Source organism: Limulus polyphemus, unplaced genomic scaffold (genome assembly GCF_000517525.1).
Source record: "Limulus polyphemus unplaced genomic scaffold, Limulus_polyphemus-2.1.2 Scaffold657, whole genome shotgun sequence".
NCBI lineage: Eukaryota > Metazoa > Arthropoda > Merostomata > Xiphosura > Limulidae > Limulus > Limulus polyphemus.
The window spans coordinates 421072-431792 of record NW_013666267.1 but is presented as its reverse complement, the minus strand read 5'-3'; the positions used below and the strand labels follow the sequence as shown (position 1 = coordinate 431792).

At 34.3% G+C, this 10721-nt stretch overlaps 1 protein-coding gene across 1 annotated transcript in view; it reads left to right on the top strand.

Moving 5' to 3' along the window:
- LOC106459762 (synaptic vesicular amine transporter-like) overlaps nt 1-10721 on the top strand; it is a 40708-nt gene that overhangs the window by 5320 nt on the left and 24667 nt on the right. Inside the window, exons 2-4 of the mRNA XM_013919416.2 lie at nt 5178-5613; nt 6851-6909; nt 10177-10260. Of these exons, the coding sequence (XP_013774870.2) occupies nt 5178-5613; nt 6851-6909; nt 10177-10260 (579 nt within the window). The remainder of the gene's footprint in view (nt 1-5177; nt 5614-6850; nt 6910-10176; nt 10261-10721) is intronic.

The following is a 10721-nucleotide window of genomic DNA, read 5'->3' as shown; positions in this document are numbered from 1 at the left end:
GGTAAAAGAGTAGCCCAAGAGTTGGCGGTGGGTGGTGATGACTAGCTGCCTTCCCTCTAGTCTTACACTGCTAAATTAGGGACGGCTAGCGCAGATAGTCCTCATGTAGCTTTGCGCGAATTTCAACCAAACCAAACCAAACTAACTGATGCTACATGTCTTCAACGTTTAAATCGTATGGCTGAGCTACGGAATGGAGATGAGCTTCTAAATAACACACACAAGATATATCTTTCAATCACTTGGTGCAGCTAGATGACGAATAGATTTTCTAATCTAGCGATAAGCCCGCCCCACACACCCCGGTGACTTAGCGGTAAGCCTAAGGGCTTATAGCGTTAAAAGGCTAGTTTCGATAACCGCGGTGGGCAAATCACATGGAGCCCATTGTGTATCTTTGCGATTAACGTCAAACAGACCTATTTTAAAGTTTAAGAAATTCCAGTTGTATTTATTCGGTCGTGCTTAGAGGTGGAAATGATTTCTCGCCTATCAAATTTGATCACTATGATAGTGATGAAATGCTGGGAAAATAAGCTTCCGCAACATTAGCTCTTTATTTTATAAGGCGGTAAATTTAAGTTACTTTTCTGCTGGACGCTGTTGGACTCCTTTAGGTCTTCCACATTCCCGTCCTTATAATCACTTTTAATCCAACAACCTGAAAACAAACAAAAAAAAACTCCTCTGCTAAATAAGATACTTAATTATTAATCCGGAAGTGAGCACTATTAGGTTTAAGGGATCAGTCAAGAGTTCAACAAAAAATCTCCGGATTAATGTTTGATGAGTGCAAGAAACTGATGAAGACAGTTAAAGACGTGATCCGTAGTGAATGCAGACTTGTATTTTTTTTCAGGAAAGCTGTTTGGTAACTTATTTAATAACAGAGATCTGCAAAACATCTGCGATTAAATTAGTATTAGTTAAGTCTTTATTAAGTACGGCCTATATTCGATGAAGAGATAAACTAACACTAACGATTTTTGCTTTAATTTAGCTAGGGCTAAACTTTACTGTACTTAATACAATCAGTAAATAAGCTTATAATATTATTCTACGATCTAATGTTAGATCTTTTTAAAAACTTTAACAAGTTTTAATATGTTGTTAAAAATTTCTACTAAAGTATATTTATATCCGCCTTTTGTTTACGTCCGTTGAAATAAAGTACGCGCGCATTTTCGGGACAGACAAAAACTGAGTATCATTATAATAGATGTTTTGATATGTATGATTATTTTGCTCTGTGTATATTCATAGTTACGACTTAACTATAGATATATTAATGTATAACGCAAGTCGTCATTCACTATAAAGAGAGTGGGTCATAGTGAACCCTCGGTAAAGAAGAGATGAAGTTATAGTAACACAACAAATATTTTTCACAATATAAGCCGTACTTGTATAATCAATGAATTGTTCGAACGTTACACAACTTCGAGTATGTTCATTATTTAATCATGCAAACATCACCACATAAAAAAGTCGCACGAAGTACAACAGAATTAGTATCCTGGGTATCTTTATTAAGGATTTTCTATGGCCCACTCTGTACCCCACTATATGAGAAAAAGATTGTTTGTAATCCAGCACAAAGCCAAACGATGGGCTATCTGTGCTCTGCCCACCACGCACGGGTATCGAAACCCGGATTCTAGCATTGTAAGTTCGCAGACGTACTGCTGTGCCATTGGGGGGCATGAGAAAAAAGAACAGTATATCATCCATCAAGTAAAAACATTGTCCACATTTGTACAGATGCAACGACCTGTCTGAGGAAGGTTATTACTGTGTATATCTGTGTTTCGCTATGTTTTATCAAGTAAAAACATTGTCCACATTTATATAGATGCGACGACCTGTATGGAGAAGGTTATCACTGTGTATATCTGTGTTTCGCTATGTTTTATCAAGACGAAATTATAATCATAACACAAATTCTTATTTACGAAGATTACACGGTTTATACGAAGCATTCTGAGCGTAAAATCATAATAGAAATGAAATTTTAGAGTTGGAGGATCTCTCTCGACCTGATACTGTTCTTTTAGTTATATAGTTCTGGAGGAGTTCTTTGAGAGTATAATTGATATGAAAAACGACAGTACAGTTGAGCATCAAGCACTGTGGGTAGGAAGCTTTAAGATGCTGCTAAGGCATTTCTTTCGCTGAAAAGCAAAGATAAAATTTCTGCTTTCATAATATATGTATAGAAAAGTTGCCCTACTTTAGCTGCATACATTTATTTCTTTTTAAATTCAGGAACATTTTTACATTAGTGTAAAAACTGTTATTGAACACGTAAAAACTCATGCCTGCTCAGTAAGACATACCACTTCTTGGCATTGAAATTATACCCTGTGATTGATTACAGCGATTGCTAAGTTCCTAAGAAACTTAGATATATGGATTTCAATGCATCATTATCATAATTGTGCATAGACAATACCAAACCACTGAGCCATTTATGATGGCCACGAGCATGTCACGTGGGTTACCATAGCTTTGCGCGAACAACGGAATAATGCTGTCTTCAGTTAATTTCATTTTCCCCATTTATCTTTTGAATTCTCAAGATCATAAAACAGCAACATTTTTAAATCATAACTGTGTGACCTGAAAATATTGTGACGTTATCATTTTTGACATTTTAACGTAGATATATCATTTTGGAATGGAAACAACGTTAAGATTATTGTTAAAAACCGTTTTATGATTTAGTGGAGGAAAAAAAAAGTCATGGTTTAGGATAAGTGAAGGATTCAGTTTGAATGGGAAATTACAACAAAATCGAAAAAAGAACTATTATCTAAAGAGTTTTTTTAATTAAGCACAAAGCTACACAATGGGCTATCTGTGCTCTGCCCACCACGTGTATTCGAAACCCGGAATAAGTCCGCAGACATACCGCTGTGCAACTGGGGGGGGGGCAATCTAAAAAGATTTGTAATGCTGAACTCTTGAGCAAAAGTGAAAGTGGCTTCACCTTTTTCGGTATTTTTTTCGCCGTTCAAAAGAAGAAGAAAAAGAGAGGCATGTGAAAGATGAAGCTTTAATAAAATTGACCAGTACATATGTGAAAGATGAAGCTTTAATAAAATTGACCAGTACATATCTCTTCGTTATCATTTATTCTTAACTAGTCTTTACTTTGCACTTTCTGATAGTATCGAGTAGTGTTTAGCTGTGTGTTTGAAAATATAAATATAATGATGTTTGAGCACAATAAGGTTTGGAAGCTAACGCTTATGTGTGGTTTAAGCTGGAGGACATGTTCAGATGCTTAGGTAATGATATAAAAATAACTTAAATGTTTATTGTTTTCTTATAGGTTTACCTGTAACATTAGAAATCTATTTCTTCCTCATGAAAATATATGATCCGAACAAGTGTTATGTTTCCCAGTTAGTGATATTGTAATATTTTTCAACGTTACTGACGATGTTTAATAGTAAATTGTATGTGTGTGTGTGTGTGTGTTATAGCCCAATGCCTACCTTAATAATAATTTAAGTCATCTCCAACAAACAAGGTACAGTAAAAATCTTATTATGCACTGTTATTGGGTCAATAAAAGATGACGTAACCAACGAATTATTATCACTAATGTTGTGATGTGATATCATACAAACATTACTACTACATGTCACGTTCCGCCAGCAAAGTTGTTTTACACCCTAAAACTTCACTTTCCTGACAGTATCCAATATGCACACTCATACTCGATATCTCGTTACCAGTATTATTATTATACTATACTAGTGATGTATTTGTGTGTAAGTTACGTTTTTGTGCCAATTAAAAGTGTTGTTTGTTTGCAGTTTAAATATTCATTGAATTATTTTGTAATTAAATATCATTAAATTCTTTACGAGTTCCCCCCTTAACATATTTCACTAATTTCATCTAAAATGCTGTTATTATTTTAGCGTAAGGCTACACGATGGGCTATCTGCGCTCTGTCCACACATTAAGTGAGAAAACTGGGAAGGAACAGAGAGTGATTTCGTTTTTAGTGTTAAAATAAATACCAGTTTTGTTCCTCTTGTTAACACAATAATGCGAATGGTAAAACGTTTCGGGAATGAAACTCCATGACTGAGTCTCAATGGAGGCACGTGTGTACAGCTAGAGTGTTCTGATTCTTCCTCTGTTAAATATCCATCAGCCATGGGCAAAGCTGATATTATATCCATCAGCCATGGGCAAAGCTGATTTTCAGCATGTCTTATACAAAGATATTGTTAATTCTCAATTTTGATCTAATTATTAACTGATCAATGAGGTAATTAAATTCACGGTATATTTATATATATATATATGAGAGTACTGTATATTGCACATTTCTTTCATTATATTCATAGGGTTATGCTTGTTAAGCACTCATAATTTGAGCACTGATTCAAAGCTTATATCGTAGTTCAGATCAGAACAGAAGTATTTATTTATTTTTTTGTAAAACATTCCAATTTTGTCAAAGTTTACAAGTTACTATTTCAAACTGTCGAAAAGTTGTGCGAAGTAGGCTTAACCACACATTCTGACATTTTGCAGTTTCAATAGGCCTGGTGTTAGTGTATATTTATGGCTGTGTTGGAACAGATTACTTATATTTCTGATACCCAGCCATCAGTGTCATCACTTTATGTATAAACCTAACATAAATTTATAATTGGTATTTTTTTCTGCTTAACTGTCAGCAAGAATATAGTGTAGTTTAAATAGTAATTTCTTTAACTAATTCAATTATTTAATAAAACTTTTCTTTAAGTCAAGCAACAATAATAATATTTTTTTTTTGTATTTTAATTATCAAAATATTTAATTATCAAAAATGTTGAAGAAAATATTATTTTTGAAAATCTAGTAATTGATACAGTTTTAAAAAATGTACTATTTTAACAAAAAAAAATAACTCTTTTCTTTCTGGCCCTTTGATTGGTTACCGGTAAGTTTGGTGACCTATAACGCTACAAATCGGGGCTCGATACCTGCGATGGGCTGATAGCCCAACGTGTAGCTTTGCGCTTAAAAAACAAACAAGCTTTGTTTTTATAGTGAACTTAATTAAGAAAATAATATCCTGCCTGATAATATTCGAAGCTAGAAAACTATTTTTTTAATATAGTGCTTAATTTTATTGCTTACAGTAATATGCATACTTCTTTTTTCAGTTCCTATTATCCCAGACTATCTCTATCAGCTCCACCACCAGAAGAATCTCGAAAAGCTGAATTTTACATCTACAGTGGCGCCCTCAACTACGGAACATGTTACAATGATAAGAGAAGAAATATTACTGACCGATCTCGACCCCTCTAGTAGTGATACGCATGAGAAAGAAGCCAAATTTATATACGATTTCAAATTTAAACCCCATGTTTTTCACATGGTACTTACAAGCACGGAGCCAACCCTACTTGAAAGCGAAGCCACGGAAACATCAAGTATAGAATTTGAAGCGGAAAACGTAACAGAAATGTCACCTGAGGAAAAACAGCTAAAACACGAGGAACTAGCGAGCGAAAGTATGGAAGTGGGATTCATGTACGCCTCTAAACCAGTCATCCAGGCTATAACAAATTCCTTTATTGGACCTTTAACTAACAGGTGTTGTTGAAATCTCAGTGTTTAAATAACATGCAAATGTCGCGATCAAATTTCGATATCATGTTTTGTGCAGATCTAATTATATAACATACAAGTTGTGTTATTAAACATGTAAGAAACACAGTTTGTACCATGACCATACGAGGTTCAAGCTATATCAGTTCTCGCCATCCCACTTAACTTAATAATAAGAAAATGTACCCAACAGAGCTTATTATATTGTAATATCTTATAGTCCCAATACCGCTAGATTAATATTATCCATCCGACATCTTATACTGTATATCTTATACTCCCAATACCGCTAGATTAATATTATCCATCCGACATCTTATATTGTATATCTTATACTCCCAATACCGCTAGATTAATATTATCCATCCGACATCTTATATTGTAATATCTTATAGTCCCAATACCGCTAGATTAATATTATCCATCCGACATCTTATATTGTAATATCTTATACTCCCAATACCGCTAGATTGGATAATATTTAATCTAGCGGTATTGGGAGTATAAGATATTAGAATATAAGATGTCGGATAATATAAGATGTCGGATGGATAATATTAATCTAGCGGTATTGGGAGTATAAGATATTACAATATAAGATGTCGGATGGATAATATTAATCTAGCGGTATTGGGAGTATAAGATATACAATATAAGATGTCGGATGGATAATATTAATCTAGCGGTATTGGGACTATAAGATATTAGCCCCATTACCGCTGATTAATACTATCCATCCAAAAGAAAACAGTGTTTTTTGTCTGTAGGTTTGGTACATACTTTACTCTATAAGTTTAACTCCCACTGCTTGAATTTGATCTCATAAGCTAACGATAATAGAGACTTATTTAGGCTTGTTTTTTGTTTTTTTTTGGTGACCAACGTAAAAACAAATGGTTTTTTTTTAAGAGACACACATTTGTGCAGTACAAGTTTGATTAATTAGTTAATGTTAGAAGATCGAAGAAAAGATAAACAAATTTCGGATCTTACGTGACCCTAATAATATATAACACACAGTTCATGTTAATCCATAACCTTGACATTTAGATATTACTACTTTCTCTAAATTCAATACATTTAGATGGTATATGACGTTACACATTCCTAGAAAGATAGACTGTTAGCTTAATTTACTGGTACACAATCAGTAGTTAATTTATCGTCGTTAACTTATAATGTGTAAAACTGTTTAAAATATCTCGTCTGTTTACTCTTTCAGGATTGGCTACTCCATCCCGATGTTTGCTGGCTTTGTGATCATGTTTCTCTCCACTGTTAGTAAGTTCTCATTCTCTACTCACGTTCTGAACAAAGTATTTGCACAAATTAGCAGGGATTTAGGAAGTTTTATCAACCGTACTTTATTTAGCAACGGAAAGACGTGTCACGCTAAATCAGTATGGTTGATTATGTTAACCATCAGAAAGTTTTAATAGAAACCAAAACAAAAAGGAAGGTTTGATTGACTAAACTGATTAACTCGTAATGATAATTTTGTACTACCTTATAAGTCAATATATAAATAAACATATAAATTTTAAAATTCATAAAAAACCCATTAATTGAAATGTTCACGATAGTTTTAATTTAAATTCGTGCTTTTCGTTTTGTGGTATTTAATAATAACCATGTAATTTGCCTTTAGCAATAATTAATGCATTTATTGCAAGAGAAAGCTCTGCCTGGAATTGTTATTCTGTATAAACTGTTCACTGTTGTTGTTTAAAATGAACTGTTCATAGAACCAGTAATTTTATAAACATTAGAATAAATTTAAGAGCTTGGTTCTGTTTCGCCTGGAAATAATTATGTAACACATATTAAAAATCAGTAAAAGTTTTTTGGCACGGGACGTCAATTCCATTGTTCTTGCCAGTTGCAACAGCCTAAAACAATTGCCTAATTAAAATTCTTCACTCTTTTCTGATTGTTGTCAATATCGCCAATCCTGGTCTCTAAAAAAATTGACGGGTGGTAATATTAATACACTTGAGAAGCTACGTCCAAGTTCATGTTTTGAAGCTATGAAGCCTAAATTACACCAACTTACGTTTTTTTCTAAAGCATCATATTTAACTTTAGGTTCAATTTGCTTTTTTTCTTCTTTAGAAACGTACGCGTCCCTGTTGTTTCAGATAACTAACGTGTTGTGTAATACATTAAGCAATCTGCTTCTTTCACGGATATGTCTGAAGATTAGACGTCTTAGGTTTTAAAACAAGTTATACTTTTTTATATTATTTTTATTTGGTGATTTCAACATAAACGATAATAAGTTAAAGTAACCAGTTTATAGAGAGAAGTAACTACAATGGTACAGGTTTAGTCTAGTCTATGAAAAAAATAAGGCCAGATTCATAACTGATTGTAACAACAGATATCTCAACTGTTTTATACTCAGAAATATGTCTTCTGTAACATATCCAAAGCCTTCGTGAATGACTATAGGTAAAAAACCTTGAAAAAGAACAGAAAACAACCTCCATCAATAATACAAATCGTCCCAAATTCGTACCAATAAACGTATAATGATAATCCAAAACTTATGTTTGATATTTTGGGCTTTAACAAGTCCAACGTAAAGGAAATAAATTGCATAGGGCTAGTTCGTTATGGAAATTTTTGTAATGTCAAAATAATTTTTATAGAAGTTTTTGGGACAAAGAAATCTGATAGAAACAAAATACAGTATAGAATTAAATCTTTAAGGCCCCAAGATCCTCCCATTGTCTGTTCTAGCTATTACTGTTGACGTTCATCACAACAATTCACACGTCTTCACCATCAACATCAGCAACTTACGCTAAATTGGAACATCCAGACCTTTTACTCTGGCCTCGTGCACCAGATCATTCCAAGCTGTGCTTCATTAAGTTCACTTCAATCTGCTAGAGTCAATGTGAAAGTTCCATCTGATCACACGCAGGAGTTTGTCAGGTGCTGGTTGAAAGGCTGATCGCAGGATCATTCGTCCTTCACTAGCTCTTCGTCCACATTGTTGAATCTGACAGCAAATTGTGGTACGTTGCTGCAGTTGATGTAGGAGGAAGGTTTTGTTGTCGAACGTACGAATTATTTTCGCGAAATCGGTCGTGTTGCGGAACACAAAGTCCTTTGTCAGGCTTGTCATTGTACAGGCAAACCAAGGCTTATTCTCCAGCTGTGGCGATATCCTCCTTGGAGACACACATTATGTCGATTTCTCCTGTTCACGGAAGTCATTGCTGCTTATTAACTTTTGAAGAAAGCTCCCTTCCCTATCCATAGAGGTGGGAGGTGGTGTCACACCCCAAAATAACACACACAAAGATGTTGATGCACACCTCTTTGATGTTCCAAACACGATATTTTTTGGAATTTTTCTGGGACTCAGGCTGGAAGAACAAATCACGTGACTCCAGGTTTATGTTTAGCAGAGCAAGATCAGTAGGTCTGTGTGATCGTCAGTGTTAATCCTCGTTGTTGAATCTACTGCTGTTTGTACAATGAAGAAACCAGCATCTTCCTGGTCATAGTGAGTCCAGCATTTCTTTATTTGCATGGTGTCCAGTGATGAATCGTGACCTATCTTGTTAGCTAGGAACTCGTTTTTCTTCATTGCAACACACTTTCTCAAGGAATATCACAGCTGCTCCAACTTTCCTCCTGTTATTTCTTAACGAAAAGTATCCTTTGTGGATGCAATATTATATTCATCAAACATAGTAATTGTCTGTCCATATTTTCTCGGGACATAATCAGTGTACAGAGTAAAAATATCCCTGTAATTGCCCATCATGGCAACGGGATACAGTAAATTAGTACATCACAATTTAGAACATACTGAACTTTACCAATTGCCATCGGAACTTCTGGCGTTAGTTTAGCACAGAGTACATCTTTGATCACTGGATTTTGTGGCTCTCAAAGCAGAAAGTCAGAAAGAGCCAGTGCATGACTACACAACTCATACCTGAACAATGCCTCCACTACTTCTGAAGCATAAACGAGTCGTTTGAACACTAGTTGGTTGAAAAGTTATGATAATTTGTATATTATAGATGGAGGAGATTCTGTGTTGTTGTTTGTTTTTTTTCGATTTTCAGGGTTTTTTTTCTCTAACGCGATTCATTAAGATATGTTATAGAAAACATATTTCTGAGTATGAAACGGTTGACGTATCTTTTATTGAAGTTAAAATGAGATAAAACCTTAGAATGAACTAAATATACCGAGAAACGCGTTACTTCTGCTTTGAGAGACATTTTATAACATTGAAATTAACGTTTCTTGGTTTGTTACTTTCATCAGCCACCTATGATAAAAGTAACAGTTTTGTTTATTAATCCTCAAAAACGCCGAGGTTGTTGGACGGAGATGGTCTTGGAAATATATGAGCGAATCACGTGTGCGCGTTTGTAGCTAACGTTACCATTATTATTCAACTTCCAACGTAATAAGGGAAGTAATCAACACATTATTGATTGAATTGATATTTTTTTTTACACTTTACACGGCTAGTTCTACTGGATAATGACACGTTTTTGTTTTTTTTGTTATTTACAGTTTTCGCTATCGGCACGAACTACCCAACATTGTTTGTCGCCAGGGCGTTGCAAGGAGTTGGTTCTGCTTGCACCAGTGTTGCCGGTAGGTGTTTTTTAATTATGAAACCAAGAAAGTATAAGTGATATTAAGGTTTCATCTTCTCAAACAGGAACAATTTTTTAATCAGTAACTCAGGCGTTGTAAGGTGTTAGATATCGAAGCTAATATTTATTTGGTGTTATTAATGTATGGTCGGACGTGAGTTAGTAAGTAATACAGGCGTTGTTAAGTGTTAGATATCGAAGCTAATATTTTATTTGGTGTTATTAATGTATGGTCGGACGTGAGTTAGTAATACAGGCGTTGTTAAGTGTTAGATATCGAAGCTAATATTCTATTTGGTGTTATTAATGTATGGTCGGACGTGAGTTAGTAATACAGGCGTTGTTAAGTGTTAGATATCGAAGCTAATATTCTATTTGGTGTTATTAATGTATGGTCGGACGTGAGTTAGTAATACAGGCGTTGTTAAGTGTTAGATATCGAAGCTAATATTCTATTTG